Below are 18900 nucleotides of genomic sequence, written 5' to 3' on the forward strand. Positions count from 1 at the left end.
CGCCCGGTCGGGCCGTGCGTCCCAGCTGTAACGCGAGACGCGTTTTATCTCCGCCCGAGAGCGCGTCCGTCACGCCCGTCCCCCGCGGGCCCCGTGTCAGGCCCTTTCTCACGAGGGAAGCGGCGTAGGTGCGGACGAGACGGTTTCTTCCCGCCGTGCCGCGAGGGGTCGGAGGGGGTCAGGGTTGAAGGTCTGGTTGCTTCTGTGCGTCGGCGAGCGCGCTGCTGCATGCGCGCAGGGTAATAGGGCCACTCGCCCCGTGGCCGTTGTGTCTGGGTCTCCTTTCGTCCCCGACGGGCCCCGACGCTCCACTCGTTCTAAACGCTCGACCGCATCGTTTAAGGAGACTGTTTAAAGACGCACCAAATGGCCGGAGGGACATGCCCATAAAACATATGAAGACATTTATAACATAACTGTCAAGGGAAACCTAGTAACACGAGACATTTGGGTTTGTTGGATGCTGTGAGAATGTGCTGTGCAGGTGTGTGTGATATCTGTGTGTGTGTGTGTGGGGGGGGGGGGGGGGGGGGGGGGGTTCTGTGTGTTTGGAGCAGTGTGTGGGGACGGTGCTTTGCTCAGTGGCACCTCAGTAGCACCTTGGCGGATCGGGGTGTGTGTGATATCTGTGTGTGTGTGTGATATCTGTGTGTGTGCGTGGGAAGCTGTTTCATTTCGTCCCTGACGCGGGACCGCCGCTGTTGAGAGGGACGGAATGCATATCGTCTAGAAGGGTGGAGGTGAGAGATTACAGGAACTGAAGACGGCGGAGGAAAGCGGTCGGTCCCTTGTCCCCTGTCACGGTCACGTCTTGCGATCTTTGCCATGACGCCAAAACAGATGCGTTTGACCTTCTGTGGCCCTTTTTTACACCTTTGACTCTGAAGCGTTTCCTTCTCAGCCTTGACACGTCCCACTCTCTCCGCTCCTGTCCGTGTCCCGGTGACCCCGATCATAACCGCGTCATTATCCGTCCCGCCTGCGCGGTAAACAGATTACAGCCGATTGTCTCACTCCTCGCTAATTGACGCATTAAACGTATTACGATTTAGGTCCGCCGCGTTAACTGCGGTCCCCTCGCTCGTCCTCGGACAGGGTGAGACAGTTCGAGCGGCGCCGGGCTTCTCTCTCCTTGTTTTGGGAACGCCGCCTGGCTTCCCACTGCTCCTCTATCTTGCGTCCTTGGTGACTGGTGCCCCGACACCAAACACATTTCGTTTTTCTATTAATGTTTTTCTAGGTTAGATGTAGGTGTTTTTTGGCAAGGAAAGATTTCCGAACGTTCCGGAATGTGAGCCGAAAGCCTGTTCTTACAGTATCACTTCTTGTCCTCCTCCGAACGTTCTTGTGGTACGTAGCGGGGATCGAGGGGAGCATCAGGAATCTGATTCATGTTTAATCTCGCAGAGTCGTTTGGCGGGAACGGCCGAAGAGACACAGGAACCTGCGGTGGGGCTGCCGGGGGAATATCAATATTCACATTATTACAAGTCTCGTGTCTCTTAAACGCTTCGTGGCCAAGGGCGACATTTTTGGGTGAAGGAAGGGAAATTCGGATTAGTTCAAAAAAAGAAATTCATCATTTTCAACACATTAAGGGAACCAGTCGGGAATCTGCAATACAATTTATCTGAATTCGCAGAAGACAGAGGGCTCATTGTCGTTCCCACTGAGAGTCGATTTAAAACAACAAGAAAAGAGAAAAGCGGGCCCCCGAAACCAGGTACCCGGCAAACGTTAATATTACTTCACCCCCCGGCTTTCGGCTGTCATACGAGGTCCTTTTGTTCCGAACAGGAAATTCTCCAAAGCATGCGAGTCATAATGGTCTCAGGCGAAAAACGATACGGTTAAGCCGCTGATGCTGCCTTCGCTCGGCCTTCCTTCCTCCCGCTGCCGCGTCCAGGCCTGTGAACGCTCGTGCAGGAGGAGACAAGTGTCTCTACTGGAGACGCAGGTACGGGACGAGGAAAGGTCCGCTCGTTCGGCCGGCCCGTCACACCAGCGCGGTGCACCCGGAATGCGTCTTGACGGGCCCCGCCCGCCGCAGGGCACCGGTTTCGGCGGTCGGATTTGTGTCGGAGTGGCGGGCAGAGAGGGGACCCGTTTGCGTGTAACACGACACACTCTCCGCTCCCGGCACCTGACAAAAGCAGGCTTTGTCCCCGACGCCGAGAAGAGCCGGTAAAGAGCCGCGTTCGGCCAGCAGCAGCAGAAAAAAAAAGAGTCTGGCATGACGTGTGCGATATGAACACGTTCACAGACGTAGCCTCTCCGCAGGACAATATACACATCAAATATCAGTGCTGAGCTGTCAATCACCAGCTGGAATATTGCTGGAGAAATATTTCATCGAAGCCCTCTGATTGGCCGAGAGGAATATGGAAGTTTTATACTTTCATAAAGCACGTACGACCAAAACAATCATTTCATATGTCAGTGGTTATTTGCATTTAAAAAGAATAAAAAGTGTGTTTTATCTGTTTCTTTCCCTCATGGAGCAATTTCACTACTTAAAAAGCGGCCTCTGTCTCGGGAACACATGCCCATCGGCTTCTTTAAGCTGTAACTCAATCATTTCAAAGCCTGTAATTATGTTGTAATTGCTAATATTCTCTGCCATACATTCATGGTGTGTAATATGAGTGTTTGCCTGGGCATGTGGAATTTATAAAAACGAATCTCCCACTGCGTGTTGGTTACGTCCTGCCACCTCTTCCTGATATTGTCCCGATCAGCTGTCAACGCATCACACGGGGACGCTCGGCTGCGTAAATACACCCGTCCCTCCTCAGTAAACGCTGGGAATAAACGTCCCTCCGCCGTCCCGAAGGTATCTGTCCCTGCATCTCACCCCGTTCCTGTCACGCACTCACGGCCACACGTCTTAACACTTACGGACGCGACATCCAGGCCACGTTGAAGCCTCTTAGATTACAAACTTTTTAAAGTGCAAATCCGCGCGAGATCCTGCAACCAGAGCTACAAAGGCCTGTTCTGTTCCCGCCGGAACTCCGCGAGGGGCAGGAAGCGATACGCACGTCTACATGGAATATTCTCCCGTCCTCCGCGCCGGCCCGCCGGATTATGATGCCGCGTCAGCGTTCTTCTCCTCGAGAGGACCCGGAATTTCCACCACCGCCTCTAATTAGAACTGTATTAGGTGCGCGGGTTAGGGGTTCTGGAACTGAGAGAAGTGGGGGGTAGTAGCCTAGTGGTTAAGACGCTCACCTGTGAACCAGAAGACCCAGGTTCAAATCCCACTTACTACCGTTGTGTCCCTGAGCAAGACACTTAACCCTGAGTGTCTCCAGGGGGGGACTGTCCCTGTAACTACTGATTGTAAGTCGCTCTGGATAAGGGCGTCTGATAAATGCTGTAAATGTAATGTGTTACTTAACCCGAGTGTCATTATGGTAATTATAGAGTTTTAGATTTATTATACTTTTTATTTATAATTCCCCATGTTATCAATTGCACACGTTTTCCTGTCGGCCATTTAAGGCAAACAAACAGATCCATGTCTAGTTGGCCGATAATATTGATCGGTTCTTGTTTATTGCGACCCCGGAAAGGTGGTGGTATCGGCCAAACCTAATATTTGCCTTGGTCGGATTTTCCAATGATGTGCTAAATCTGCCATGATGTTGTCGTGACCTCAGGAAAAAAAGCCACTGGGGTGGCTTTACACCTCATCTACCCCCTGGACTGTATTCAAGCTGCCCCCGAACTGTACATGGCTTTGGTAGTACCATGCCAGCTCTGTGACAATGGCGATGCGGTGGGGGGGCTTTTCCATCTCAATAGAAGACCCACTGAATCCCAATAGTGGGAATCAGTGCCGAAGTCCCGCCCTTCGTTCACACTCTCACGGTGTAGTGTGTGTTCTTCAAGGTGTCCTGCCTCACAATGCCCGTAATGGGGTGCTAGACAATAGGTGGGAGACTCTCAGTGGTCATTTGTATTGTCCACAGCCCCTCACAGAGCTGCTCTTCTGCTGTTTACGGAGGTGCAGGGCCGCATGAAACCCTGAATGTCCGATTTGTTCCTTTTATTTAATCTGTGGCGCGTTGTATGAATTGAATTATGGGACGCCGGCTGTTCCATCCCAGCCCCGGAGCTCCCCCTCGTTTACTCCTTAAGTGGATGGGCCTCCGTGCTGGCCAGCTTCTCCCCTCCCAGTCATCTGACCTATTCCAGGAATGGGAGCGCGAAGCCCCAGCGATGACAGGTTCCATATCGGGGCCGAGCGGGCAGCAGCTGGCCGATTCCTGTAAGGACTTAAAGGTTGTGGATTCTCCCAACGCTGTCCATTAACACACACACACATGCACACACACATATTCAAGATATGCCTTAAATATTATAGATACACACACACACACAAACTGGAATATTCAAGGCAGCAATTGAACTTTATATTTTAAGTTAAACCAGGCGGAATTTTTATTTGCAGTGTGTACGTGCAGTTGACCGGGTGCTCGTGTGTGAGCAAATTCCAGCAGTTTTTTGGAAGTAACTGGTGTCGTAACGTCTCAGCACTTCTTCAAGCGTGCAGAGAGAACGTCAGTGTGTGGAACACGCGCCTGGCATGTCCTCTTCGGCAGCCGAGCGTTTCGACGTGTCACTACAGACTACCGGAAAGGACCGGAAACCGATCATTTAACTTTATTCGAAGCATGTCCAAGGGGTTCTTCTAATGACATTTGAAATATCGTATCTCAGATGAAATCGGCCTGTCCTATATTATATTCTTTTTTTAACTGCGACGACGATTCCCTTCCCACTCTCGGCATTTCTCTGTGAGTGGTGTTATAAACCACACCCTGGGCCTTATTCCTGCCCCCACCCCCTCCCCTGGTAATTACACAGAGGCTGTTTGCATTTAAACTCGTGCTGTTTGCTGTGGGCTTGTTCGCGCTGAAACAGCGGACTTCAGCCCTTCCTGAAGATTGTCAGAACTTGCAGGACCGCGGCGCTTTTGTGAAAATACACGTCGCTGCACCGTCTACGCCGATCCCGGCGAGTCTTTTTCAAGGGAACCGTTATCGCACGTGTCTGCCCAGCACCATAATGAACCATAAGTTTCGAGCCATAAGTTTGAATGTTTCTTTATTGTGCAGGATATGATTCATAACGAGTATGGATATTTTTGATGAGGATGAATTGATGCATATTGTGCTGGACGGCATGTGGGCTGAATACAGGAGGGTGCAGGCGGCGTGGATAACGTGTAGATGCACTGTCATTACTGTGATGACAGTGTGGCAGAGGCATACATTACATTGCACACAGTAGTGTGTGTGTGTGTGTGTGTGTGTGTGTGTGTGACAGGCTTATAAGCAACTTCTTAGACATCTTTTGTCTACAGAGATCCCACGGCTTGTGTTTATTGAGAAGTTAAGTCTGTGGGTGGGGGGGTTGGTGTTACAGTGGTTGTTGGGAATCGCCATGACGACTGCGAGCTCTCGTGTTGGTGTTTCAGGCTTTATGCTGATTGCAGCTACATTGGCTTTTCCGGATGGCATCCTTGGCCCGCTATGAAAGGAGGAGGGCGGTTGGGAATTGTCCCCATGCTCGCTGTGGAAGCCAGGCTTCCTCCGCGGTCCCGTTGACTCCTTTCAAAAAGGCTGCAGGTCTGAGGGGTGGCCAATGAAGGCCCAGTCATCAGATCCCCGTGGAGGAGACTCCGGTGGGGGCAGGAGTCAAACGGCTCATTCAGCATCTCTGAGGGGCACTGAGCTGTGACTGCACAGGCCTGGTCACTAAGCAGGGTGTCAAGGACCCTCACATTTTAAATACGGCCCAAAGCCCCATCGCCGGGGCCTCCTGTCCTCTGCTCTGTGCAGAAGACCCCTGGGACTATCAGGTTCTCAGTAGCTAAAGACTAGTTTAGAAGGTGGCCTCAAGTTCCAAAGTTGGGCGAAAAATATGGAAAAATGGGCAACGGTTGTATGTTAGTAGGGGGCTACTTTCTGAAATTGGTCTTAGGGCGCTCACCCACCCATCTCTTTACAGCTGGGTTCACCCGGCGTATCGGTTGCAGCGTCATTAGATCTCTCGCTCGCCTCCGTCTCTCCTTCCCTCTCCCTTCCTTCTTTCTCTCCATTGAGCCCAGTGTCTGGTTGCAGCCATTGTCCACCCTGGTTACTGATAAACAGGGAGCTTAGTTACCGGCCCCCCCGAACGATTGGCTCGCTTCAACAAAGGGGGAGAGAGAGACAGAGAGGGTTGCTGGGGCAACGCGGACACTTGTGTAAATTTGAAAAAGTGAGCCAGGACGGGGGTGTGGAGGAATTTTTTTCTACGGACACTGGAATTGATCTTCTTTAATTATGTAGTACAATATATATTGTTAAATAATAATAAATGCTTCTCTGTGTCTGTGACCTTTGGCTAAAGTCACGTGTCAAGTACATTAAAAAAATAGCTGGATTATATCAACACGTGATGGTCGCTCGTATGCAGATTCATTTTAATTGGCCGGAATTTGCGGACCGCTCTGGCGGTCCGTCTTTGTGAGGTGCTGCTGCGTGCCTCTCATTCCTCCCTGACACTTGAATAAAACGGGAACAGATGACTCCTTAAGCATAGCTGGTGCACTTATTAACCCGACATGATTACAGGCCTCGATCCTGTCTAGGAACAGTCCATGGCCTGAGCGACAGTAATTAAGCGTAAATTGTTAATTAAGCTTGGACTCATCTATGATTTAGCATAAACATCTTGTAAATTTGGAGTTATTTGGGTAATAACTTGTAAAACAGGTTTGTGTGATTATAACATGGGTTCTTCTGGAAATCTCTATGATATGAAAAATATTGGAAAAAATGTTGTAAAGAACAGGAATATTTAAAAAAAATTTTGGTGATCCACTTTGGGCATTTTTGAAAAATCACGATGAAGTGGCAGAAATGATCATCTTGTGTGTGTGTTTACATTTTACATGCTGAGGCGCTGAAATGACGTGCTTCACTGCGTAAAGCTAAAGAACTGGCTGAAAAACAGTTGTTTTTTGGTTTCAGTTTTGCAATATCAGAAAAAATTGTGAGAAAATTCCATCGAAAAAATCAAATCATTCAATTTGGGAAAGTATATTGTGATGTTGTGCTTTTGGTGATATCGCCCCGCCCTAGAACAAGGGGATGTGAAGAGATAACAGATGGTGCCTGGTGTACGGTGGTAAAATGATATTGATATGCCAGGGTTTAATGAATTATCAGGAAGATGGTATCTAACGATATGACACTACATTATAGCGTATATATTTATTATTTACTTAATTTGGGCAGTGGTGGCCTAGCAGGTATGGAAGGTGACACGTAATTGGAAGGTTGACAGTTTGAACCCTGAACCACCGAGGTGCCACCTAGGTGCCACTGAGCAAAGCACCGTCATCACACACTGCGCCTGTCATGGGTGCCCACTGCTCACCAAGGGTCATGGTTGAAAGCAGAGGACACATTTCGCTGTGTCACCGTCGGCTGTGCTTCACACTGACAATCACTTAATTGACTAAATATGTTTAACCACTGTAGCATTTTTTAAAGAATTGCGCTCTGGCCGTGGCTTAGTTCTTCCCGCCATCAAGAACTAGTCTCTTATTAGAATGTTTTTTATCAAGTGCACTTTGTAATTAAACCAGCACTAACCAATTTGTGCTGCCGTCGTAAAAATTGTTGTGCTAATGGAACAAGAGCTGTAAAATACCATAAAACCGAAAGCAATCTGGCTTAAAATCCACTTCCTGCATAGACGTGCTGGGCTGGTAGCGAGTCTCTGGTGTGCGTCTCAGTTACAGAGGTTGAAGCTGGGAGGGTCGGCGGTGTAACCGGCCGCCCGAGCTTTGTACCTGACGGCCCAGCCGATTGGCTGGAGGAAGTGAGGAAATGTGTAAATCACGGGCAATTCCAGAGCGCTTGAAGCTGCCCGCGCTCTTTGAAGGCCACATTGAGATGTAAAGCCCCGAAAGGCCCGCCTGCAGCGCCACTCATGTGAGTTATTGATGTTTTAATTGAGTTTTGGCTCTCTTCCTTTCTCTCCCTCCTGCCCCGGCCCTTCTCCTGAGGGCCGCGTCGTAAAAGCCCCTCCCCTCCAACCCCTCGCATGAATACCGTCGGCGGGGATGCACTTTGCGTTGTTGTTGGCCCCCTCTCCGTTTGGCCACCCTGCTGTGAGCTGAACAAAGCCGCCCGTCCCGGGCTTCTTAAAGGGGGAAAGGCAGAGCGATTAAAGCCGGAGGAGGCTGAGCGAGGCCGGGCCAACCACAGCAGACATGTGCTTTTTACTTCCTGTATTTTCTTCTTCTGCTATGGGTCCAACGTTGTTGCTTTTAAGGTCCGATTATTCACCATCCCCGCCTCAGCGCTCCGGGACCAGTGAGAAGCCACAGAGCGGGCACCATCTCATTACCCGGTGCGGCATGTGCCGCGGGACTTTCTGACTGTGAAACGAGGCTCCGTGGCTGAGCGGAGGTGGACAATGGCCGCACACCGGGAGAGCTTTCTTTGAACTGGAGAAAGTATTTGTCGGTACTACTGAAACCCACGCCGAGCCCGTCTCCATCTTTCTCTCGCCAATTATGTGCCGGCCTTCACCTAAAAAAGCAAACCTCTGCTCATTTGGCCCCACTTTTCCCTTTTAATGATTTGAAATGTATTAGAAGAGAAAACTAAGGTTTCTGTTACATTCTATGCATACACTGTTATAATAATTTAAAGCATGCTTTGCTATAGCTCTTATATTTTTAAAATTTTAGATAATCAATTCACTAATAAACACACTTGTCCGAGTGTTCCTCTACAACAAATCACTATGGAATATATATTTATCTCCACACACACACACACACACACACACACACATGGATTCACACCAGAACACTGACTGCATTATATATGAATGCTCAGATGCTTGAGAATAATATATCAGTTTTTATTATTTTAAACAATGTTTTGACTTGCAGCTATAAATATTAATGCATTTTATACATTCCCGCAAAGGACTTTTTTAAGTGTGCATTCTTTGCAAGATGCCAATTTGTGTACCTCTTGTGTTCGTGTGTGAGCAATGTAAGATTTTTGGGTGGATTTCTAGGTGGTGTTCTTGATAATCTGGTTTACAATTCTCTCGCGAACCGATAAGCCCCCAGCCACCCCCCACACTTTATCACTCTAGAAAGGAGGGATAAGAAGGATAAAGCCTCTTCTTTAAAGAACGCTGTTTACCTTCCTCAGCCTCTGGTTCTTATCCTCCCTTCCCCTCTTTTCCCTGAGAAACGGTAAATCAGCGGAGTAAATTATTCTTGCAGGTAGCTGCCTATGAAAGGAAGAGCGCTGCTGAAGCCAGGCTGTGTTGCCACACATCGCCCTGTTTCCATGTTATCAGTCAACACAGTAATGGTTTTACAGTAGCGGTAACGGGTGTCCTCAACAGAAAAGGAAAACAAAGTTTTTATTCTTAATATGTTTGCATGCAGAAATTGTCATTAAAATATGAAACTGGCAGGTTTTGCGGAATAAAACTCGACACCGCAACTCTCTCCACAGTGCAGTGAGTGAAGCATCACTCTTGCTTCTCTGAAAGCCCCAGAGGCCGATGTCCACATCCATGTCCACATATTGTTTATTGATAATCAATATTATCATTGACATGTACATCATTATCTTTATGTCTGGCAGACTAGAACAGAATACATTGTGGACTGGCTTGGCCAAATGTTTTATATGGTTGCGCTTTACGACCAGTTTCCTTGGTTTCCTTTCCTTCTCCTTCAACATGAGTTGAGCCTGGACAGGGGAACAATGAGACACCTTCAGAGTCCCTTCAGCACACAGCCAAACTCCTGTCAAAGTTACATGAACACCAGGCTGTGGACAGACACACCAACAAGCAGAAGCCCTTGGCAGCGGAGCAACCTCCATTTATGAAAATTCCTGAACTTGACTATCAGGTGAAGGTTTTCCTCTTCAGCTGTACCTGAGATAAGGCTGGAATTCTGTGAGAGGTTGCCACAGGACACAAAAAACAAGGGGACAAAGAAAAAAAAGATCCAAGAGTATCAATGAGACGTTTTCCAGGTCCTGGTAATCTCACCTGTGAAACACGGACTCTGTCAGAAACCAGATGTTCTGTGGTTGGGAGGTCCATGTCTCCGTGGAGGTGGGGTCATGATGTTAAAAAAATGTCCATTCATTTTCTTCTTTACACAGCAAAGTGATGTTTTACTTTTATTGAATATTTTACATTTACAGCAGGGGGGTGTCCCCCCCTGGAGACACTCAGGGATAAGTGTCTTGCTCAGGGACACAATGGTAGTAAGTGGGATTTGGGATTTGGGTCTTCTGGTTCACAGGCGAGTGTGTTACCCACTAGGCTACTACCACCCGAATATTTATTTACTCTGTTGTACAAATCCCAGCATTTGAGACACTAAACCACTTTCTTGGCTTGGTCGTCCATAACTACCTCTGGACAGGGTGGTAGTAGCCTAGTGGGTAACACACTCACTTATGAACCAGAAGACCCAGGTTCAAACCCCAGATGGTAAATGCTGTAAATGTAAATGTAAATGCACGTGGTGAACACCCCGTGTTGGAGGCCGCGTGTCTCCGTTTGAAAATAGAAAATGTGCCTCGTCAGGCAGCAGGCAGCGTGCAGCGGTGTCAAATGTGTTAATGATAAAATGTTTATTATTATAATTGGTGATAATAAAGAGGCACGTGAAGGCACTATAATATCTGATTGAAATGAATTCGTTTTGATGTAAAAATAAAGTTGGCTCATCTGCGGCGCCTCTGAGGAACGCTTCAGGTCCCGCTTCAGGACATATTAGAGGATCCATGCTCAGGTGAACCTGGAGGACGGCGATTACGGGACCCGTCTCCTCCTCTTGACCTCTTCACTCAGAGCACGGCGTAGCGGTGCTTTGCCCTTCTACCGCTTCATGTCCCGCAGACGTCCCTCGGCCTTTTAAACCTCTTTAAATTGTCATTTGGGAGGAACACCTGATTCTGTCAACCCCTTGACCTGCTAATGATGGGAAATGGAGGGCCGTGATTCAATTACCTCTCAGACAAAGAGACAAAGGGGTACATTATATTCCTTTCATCGCGGACTGGGAAATCTGTCTAAAATATCGTACTGCAAGTGAACATTTCTGAATACCATTAATGTGAATTAATGCCTTGCTCAGCATCTCTTTTCATTCTATCCTGAATTTGACTAATAATTGGTTCAGTTTCGGTTGGAAATGAGTGGGGGAGCTTTGGACCAGTTTTATGGAACACTTCCAACTAATGAAAAGTTTAGGACTACAAAAACAACGATAATTGGCCTATGAACCTGGTTCTTAACCCCACGTCCGACAGACAATGTGTGACACCTCTCTTTAAATTCAACAGGCTGGGATGGGTCTCTGCCAGGCACCGTTGTCCAAAACCCCCGAAACCCTAGAAGCAAACAATGGCCGAGGCTGTTCACTCCGTCTTTATTTAGCATCTCTTACCTGGCTCAACAGCTCTCCAAACATCGCTCTCAGCCACATACAGGACAATACCGAAGAGGGCCAACCAATCAAACGCAGAGTCTCTTCTTATCTCTGCCTGCTTACGTTTTTCTGGTTTGCATTCCTTTCATTTTTACAGTTTTTCTTTGAAACAGTGCTTTAATAAATACAGTACAGGCCAAATGTTTGGACACACCTTCTCATTCAATGTGTTTTCTTTATTTTCATGACCATTTACATTGGTAGATTCTCACTGAAGGCATCAAAACTATGAATGAACACATGTTCTTGTACTTAACAAAAAAGGTGAAATAAGGTGAAAACATGTTTTATATTCTAGTTTCTTCTAAATATCCACCCTTTGCTCTGATTACTGCTTTGCACACTCTTGGCATTCTCTCGATGAGCTTCAAGAGGTCGTCACCTGAAATGGTTTTTCAACAGTCTTGAAGGAGTTCCCAGAGGTGTTTAGCACTTGTTGGCCCCTTTGCCTTCACTCTGCGGTCCAGCTCACCCCAAACCATCTCGTTTGGGTTCAGGTCCGGTGACTGTGGAGGCCTGGTCTCCACTTTTTGTTAACTCCACATGTTCATTCATAGTTTTGATGCCTTCAGTGAGAATCTACCAACAAAAATGGTCATGAAAATGAAGAAAACACATTGAATGAGAAGGTGTGTCCAAATTTTTGGCCTATTCTGTACATACCTAAAATAATCAGAATTTAGGGTAGAATTTGATAGTCAGTCATACAAGTCACATATCATAATAATAATAATTATACATGAACAATAATAGAAGAGTGACTTTTCTCGTGTTCTGGATTGGTCTCACTTTGGCTATAATGCTACCTGTTGCAGGTTGTTCAGGGTCACGTTGTTCACCCGTTGCCAGGCTTGTTTTATGTGCTTGACTGGTACTTTGTCTGGGGGGCAGGGCCATTCACAACCAGCAGGATGGTGGGGTGGTTTTGTGAGTGAACAAGAGTGAAAATTCGTGTTTTATCTGCATCTTAAGTATTTCAGTCATCCATCCATCTTGCTAAGGAATGCCAGTATGAGCAGAGTGAGGCCTTCTGGGACCGTTGCCCCCTCAACCTCGTCTGCTTCCTGTCCAAATAGATCCTCGCCATTGCTCACTCTCTCTGCCTTTGTCTGCCCGGCTCATCCCCTCACTCCTTGTTCTTACACCGTGGATCCCTTATCTTGCGCGGATTATCCCTGACGGCATGTCTGGCCCGGCTGGGGGCTTTGATGTGTGGGTAGAGGTGACGGAGAGCACCTGAGATCTGGCAGCGGCTCACGCTGAGTGCTTCCATACCTGACACTGACAGCGCTCCCGTCACTGTCCATCACCTCCCGGTAGCTTGAAAGAAACAAGCCTCCATGACGACCTTTAAATCAGTTTAATGTTATAATTGATATTACGAGAAATTTTGCATGGTACACGAGCCAAGCCGCTAAGATGTGTTTTCATTTGCCAGACCAACTGTCCCTCTGTCAGTGGGGCGCACCGTCCCATCTGTGTACTTGGTTTTTCAGTGATTTCGCTGTGATGTCACCAAGGAGCAATCTCACTCACCCCATTCATTAATGGCTGGTCCCATCTGGTACCATCCTGCTGATGGGCATTGATTTCACTGGAGTGGGTGTGTGTGTGTGTGTGTGTGTGTGTGTGTGAAATTTTGGGGGTTGGGGGGGGTCCTGGACGCTTCTGTTAACTGAACATTTTATATGTAGAAGAGTTTGTTGAATGTTCGTTGCCCCACGGCCGTAATTCATGCTGGTTCCAGGTGAGCATGTTGAGACACGTCCATGTCTCATGTACATCAGACAAGTAGATTCGAACCAAATTCCTAATGCACATGAATCCTGTTAGTGACATAACAACAATCGTGTTTCTGCTCAGTGTAATTGTGTTTCCCTTGCGTTTCTACTTTTTAAAATTCCATTATGTGTCTGATTGCGAGGCGACTCCTCTTGCCAAAAAAACACAGGATGTCTCTGAGCATGTCTGTCGGCAACTGATATGTGATCTGAGCTCATTTTTTGGCAGAGTGTGTGTAGGTGATTATAAGAGGTAATAACACGTTAATTATACACAGGTCTGTTCACGTTTTTATTTCAATGTATTTGTCTTTTACGTGTAATTAAACATTGATTCATGTTTTATTTAATTGGTTTATTGAACAATTCTGGTTATTGCTAACGTGTGTGTGTGTGTGTGTGTGTGTGCGCGCGCGTGCGCATTATAGAAGAGAAATTCCTTGGAGGCACCTTTGAGCCTTTGTTGTGATTCAAATATTTGAATCTTGGCAGAAGGACTGTGATTGGCTGACTGCACAATAGTTGTTTTTCCAGTTTCTCTCAGAGCCGCTTTCCATTGGTCTACGGCACCCTCTTTTTAACCTCTTCCTGCTGGCTTTGTTTTTGTGTTGGAAATACGTACACTAGTGTATTTCTGATGGGGGGGTGTACTGTGTACAGAAAGTCACAGAAGTGGCAGATTCCAGTTGTTATTCTGCTCTTGTTCTTTCTTCTGGATGGTCTAAATGGAGAAAGCAGCTCTTCCTAAAAAAAAAAAAATCACATGATTTTCCGTAGTGGAACTGGCTTATCAGCAGCCGTCAGACACCAGGGCAGATTAAAGATTAACTCACCATCAGTTATCCTTGGCACAAGCTTCCAGGATACAGGTTCTGTTCATGCTGCCGGAGTGTTTGCTATGGCACGCAGTTCTATTAAATATTATGTCCGTTCAGTGAGTTCAATACAAACCATGTCTATGATGATATGGTCCATAATTATTCATATTAGCTGGAGTTAGCTTTTCAACATTTTGCATTAATATAAACTGCTTGTAATTTCTCTCAGGTTAAGCGTAAAAATGAATGATAATGACAGAAGTAAAGAATCTTTGCCACATTTTCCCGTCTCCTGGTTAGCCGAGCTAAATTTACTTACAGCTCCTACCGAGGGACAAAGAGAGACAGAAAAGGCCAATTAGGCCTAAATTTACTTATGCCGTGTGCAAGGATGTTTACCCGGGACTGCAAGCACAGAAACGCTGTTCGCAACCAGCCAGTGTTGAAAGCAAGGTTTAATTATCGGGCCTAGGTTATTTATACGGGGTGGAAATCCACATTCGTTCGCTGTGGCCTACATGAGACCTCATCTGTCACGTCGTTCTGAGAAAGAGAGGAAGAAGTGTGCTCCACTCCTCTTCTGTTTTCATTAGCTGAGCGCCAACAGGTATTTTCATGACTTTCTTTGCCTTGACTACTGTGTAGGAGTGGAGTTCTCCACTGTGGGAGGCTTCTGTGGGTGTGTTTTATCAACTGTTTGATCTGACTACCATGCGGAGGGGCCGTAGTCAGTAGACGGCGGGGGACAGATGGAGAGCGGTGTGGCGAGCAGGTAATGGATATTCTCTCGCTCTCTCACGGCTCCCCGTCCATGTGACCCGAGTCTGGTTGTGTACCCAGCCTCCGCTGTCACTCACAGACCCTTTGTGGTCGTCCCGTAGGGTCAAACTGCACAGTTGTTCCCGAGAGCTCAGCGGCGAAGTGCGCTGCCTGTTCACTCCCGTCACGGTTTGAACCCCCTGACTCTGCCCAGTGACACTTGTGTCACCAACCCCCTACCTAAAAAGGGGTCAGTCACCCTGGACATTAGTGGACCACACCCACGCTAATGAAGTGGGCCAGACCACACAGGTCACACATGCGCTGCTGGGGTCCTGAACACCACGCCCTGACCATAAACACTGAGAACCTTCGGTCAACATATCTGCGTAGAGCCATTTTTTCCCTCTGTCATCATTCAGTTGAATAGTTGGAGCCACACGTGGTGCAAAAAAGGTTGTTACGAGTAGCAGGATTTACGTATTGCACTGTCTATATAGATGATTGTGTGAATAAAAGTCCCCCAAGAAGAGGACTGAAACCCAAGCATCCAGTCCCGCCGAGCACATGCACTCCTTTCATTTGACATCGCGGAGGAGTGTTGTGTCAAGAACAAGTCGAGCTGTTTCGCGGTGTGGTGTGAAGGAAACTCGCTGTTACTGGGCAGAAAAATATTTGTCAGGAAATCAGCACTTAAAAGCTGCGTAAAAGGGGTCGGTTTTCTCACCTTGGCTGGAAGGGCACGTCGGGCCTGTGTACCGGGGCACGACTGGACTTGCGTCAGGGGAAACCCGCAGAAAAATAAACTAGTATCCCACAAGTATTTAAATTCAGAATATTGTACTCCTCATAATCGGTACGTGTTGCAGACAGGACTACAGGATCATGGTGGTTCGCATGCTCCGTTTGTCGTTCTGGAAGGAGGTATTTCGTCGTGACTGTCACAGTAGACAGAGGGACAGTGCTGTGTCGGCCCAGCTAAATACATTTAGCATTAGCATTTCATTGCACGGTGAGAAAAGGTTAGCTTTAGGTAATAAGGCAACTTTCGCAATATGTAATCAAAAGTAATCATAGAAACAGTAATTAAATACATTTTTCAAATACATGAAACACAGCACCAAAAAAGTTACTGACTTAAGGTCTTTTTTTTTATTTGGTCGAATTCACCGTTGGCCTGAAACCTGGCAAAGTGCATCATTTTGTAAGGGGGATGGTAACTAAAGTTCTAATTAAATATCGTTCCCTCCAGATGGCCTCCACCGCGTCATGGCTCTCTGCACGCTGCGCGTCACCATCATCACCGACGACATGCTGACCAACAGCATCACGGTGCGTCTGGAGAACATGTCCCAGGAGCGCTTCCTGTCCCCGCTGCTCTCGCTCTTCATGGACGGCGTGGCGGCGGTGCTGGCCACCAGCCGCAGCGGCGTGTTCGTCTTCAACGTACAGAACGACACGGACGTGCACGGGGCCATCCTGAACGTCACCTTCTCGGCGCTGCTGCCCCCCGCCGCCGGCTCGCCGACCGGGGGCCGCTACTTCCCCTCGGAGGACCTGCAGGAGCGCATCTACCTCAACCGCACCATGCTGCGCCGCATCTCCAGCCAGCGCGTGCTGCCGTTCGACGACAACATCTGCCTGCGCGAGCCCTGCGAGAACTACATGAAGTGCGTGTCGGTGCTGAAGTTCGACAGCTCGCCGCCCTTCATCGCCTCGGACACCGTGCTCTTCCGGCCCATCCACCCCATCAACGGCCTGCGCTGCCGCTGCCCGGCCGGCTTCACCGGCGACTACTGCGAGACGGAGATCGACCTGTGCTACTCCGGGCCCTGCCGCAATAACGGCCGCTGCCGCAGCCGGGAGGGCGGCTACAGCTGCGAGTGCCAGGAGGACTTCACAGGTGAGCGGCCTGCTGCTGCCGGTTGGTTTCCGCGTGCCGACTCGGGGCCTGAAGGTGAAAGCGCCGGAATGCTGTTAATCAGGCTCACTTAGGCGTGGAGAGATCGCGACGGGTTATTAAGATCAAGGAGATGGTGTTTTAGATGTTTTGAACACGTCTACCCAACGCAGCTCCTGCTCACGCCATTAGCGCGGTGGCATTCGTCCATTATCAGTCATAGGTACTATTATGGCATTTCTAGTATCAGGGCCCCAGATAAGCAGGCGACATCTGATCTAGCAACGTGTCTGTTCCTGCTCCTGACTCCTCATCGGTTCTCCTCTGCTTCCTTATCAAGACCAATTACCCTGTAATCACCTCCTTTCCTGCTCCAGTCGGACCCTGTCCTTTGAAGGTCACAGTTCACCACCAGGTTGCGTTTGGTCATTACATCCAGGCGATGACAGTGACGGGGGGCTCATTGGGTCCCCTGCAAAGCCTTTCTCACATTAAAGGGAAACCGATCTCTCTAATTCCAATCTCAGAAGATTATTTGGTGGAAAAGCAGGGGGGGGGGGTCATTAGTACAACGTCAGCGATCCATGACCCTTCCATGTGTGGAGGCAGGCTTGTCTAGATCTTGTCAGGATAATGGGCGACACCCAAGACTCTTCTAACGGGGCATCCGTCTTCGGGACTCAGCCGGTGGAGCCTGGGAGTCCACAGTGAAAAATGTGGAGTGGATTTTTTCCCTCCCTCTGGTTGAATGCGGGGTGTAGATATCTCTCCTGCAGCCTTAAAAAGACGGTAAATATAACACGTTCATATTTAATAATATTAACCCAGTATATGTTTAATTGGATATAATTGTAAATGGGTGGCATTTTATCATACTCTACCATTCAAAGTGTTTTTCGAAATGTCCCCGTTTCTGTCAGTACATTGGTAAAGATGTCAATGAGTGGAATATCTGCATAAATGTAGAGTGTCCAAATATCAGCATTAATTAGTCTTTTGGATCCAATGAAATGCTGTGTTCAACATTCCAGCAAAAGAATCTGGTGCCCCAGCAAATGATTACATTATATTACATTTACATTTACAGTATTTATCAGGCGTCCTTATCCAGAGCGACTTACAATCAGTAGTTACAGGGACAGTCCCCGCCTGGAGACACTCAGGGTTAGGTGTCTTGCTCAAGGACACGATGGTAGTAAGTGGGATTTGAACCTGGGTCTTCTGGTTCATAGGCGAGTGTGTTACCCACTAGGCTACTACCACCCATGGCTATTATTATTTTCAACTTTACATCATATTCATGTAAGTAGACACAGGAGCGTATCCTGTGGCCGTATCGCCCTCACTGTTTTTTTTACAGTTCATTCTGACCCCAGGATGACAAGTCGTAATTATAGCGTCAGAAATCATGGGAGGTATTAAAAAGAAACTAAACCCTGCTGATACTTAAATTGCAGATTATCCATAATGAGGGGCTGATATCAACAGATTAATTAACCTTGAAGAAACATCCAAACAAGCTGTGGCAAAATGCTGCGCATACCAAACTTTTGCAGCATTGATGTCTTGTGAGTTCCTTCCAGCACCAGAAGTGTCACAACTTGAACTCTTCTTTCATGTCGGGCCAGATCGGTACTTCCCTTTCAGAGTAAAAGCCTTTTTTCGCTCTACAGAGTCCAATGAAGTGCTGCACTCATCCCTTCTTGTTCTTGTCCTGAAGGTGAACACTGTGAAGTGAACGCCCGCTCGGGACGCTGTGTGCCCGGCGTGTGCAAGAACGGCGGCACGTGTGTGGACCTGCTCGTCGGCGGGTTCATGTGCCAGTGCCCGGCGGGGGAGTTCGAGAAGCCGTACTGCGAGATGACCACACGCAGCTTCCCCGGACAGTCCTTCATCACGTTCCGGGGCCTCCGGCAACGCTTCCACTTCACAATCTCCTTCATGTGAGTCCGTCTGTGTTCCTTTATTTTACATTAAATACAGGTTGCAGGAGCAGGATTTGTAACCCCTGGGGGGGGGTCACCTATGATGTAATGGTACCCGCGTAAACGTGCATTAGTAGTTGGATGATGGTTAGTCTCTAGTTATAGGTTT

The 18900-nt window shown here is 48.0% G+C and overlaps 1 protein-coding gene across 5 annotated transcripts in view; it reads left to right on the forward strand.

Annotated features, from left to right (window-relative positions):
• The window catches only part of celsr1a (cadherin EGF LAG seven-pass G-type receptor 1a), a 58097-nt gene that overhangs the window by 4788 nt on the left and 34409 nt on the right, over positions 1–18900 (forward strand). For all 5 annotated transcript variants that reach the window (XM_028953849.1, XM_028953848.1, XM_028953850.1 and 2 more), the window contains exons 2-3: positions 16159–16809; positions 18527–18749. In XM_028953849.1, coding sequence (XP_028809682.1) covers positions 16159–16809; positions 18527–18749 — 874 coding nt within the window. The remainder of the gene's footprint in view (positions 1–16158; positions 16810–18526; positions 18750–18900) is intronic.

Source organism: Denticeps clupeoides, chromosome 15 (genome assembly GCF_900700375.1).
Source record: "Denticeps clupeoides chromosome 15, fDenClu1.1, whole genome shotgun sequence".
In the NCBI taxonomy this organism is placed as follows: domain Eukaryota; kingdom Metazoa; phylum Chordata; class Actinopteri; order Clupeiformes; family Denticipitidae; genus Denticeps; species Denticeps clupeoides.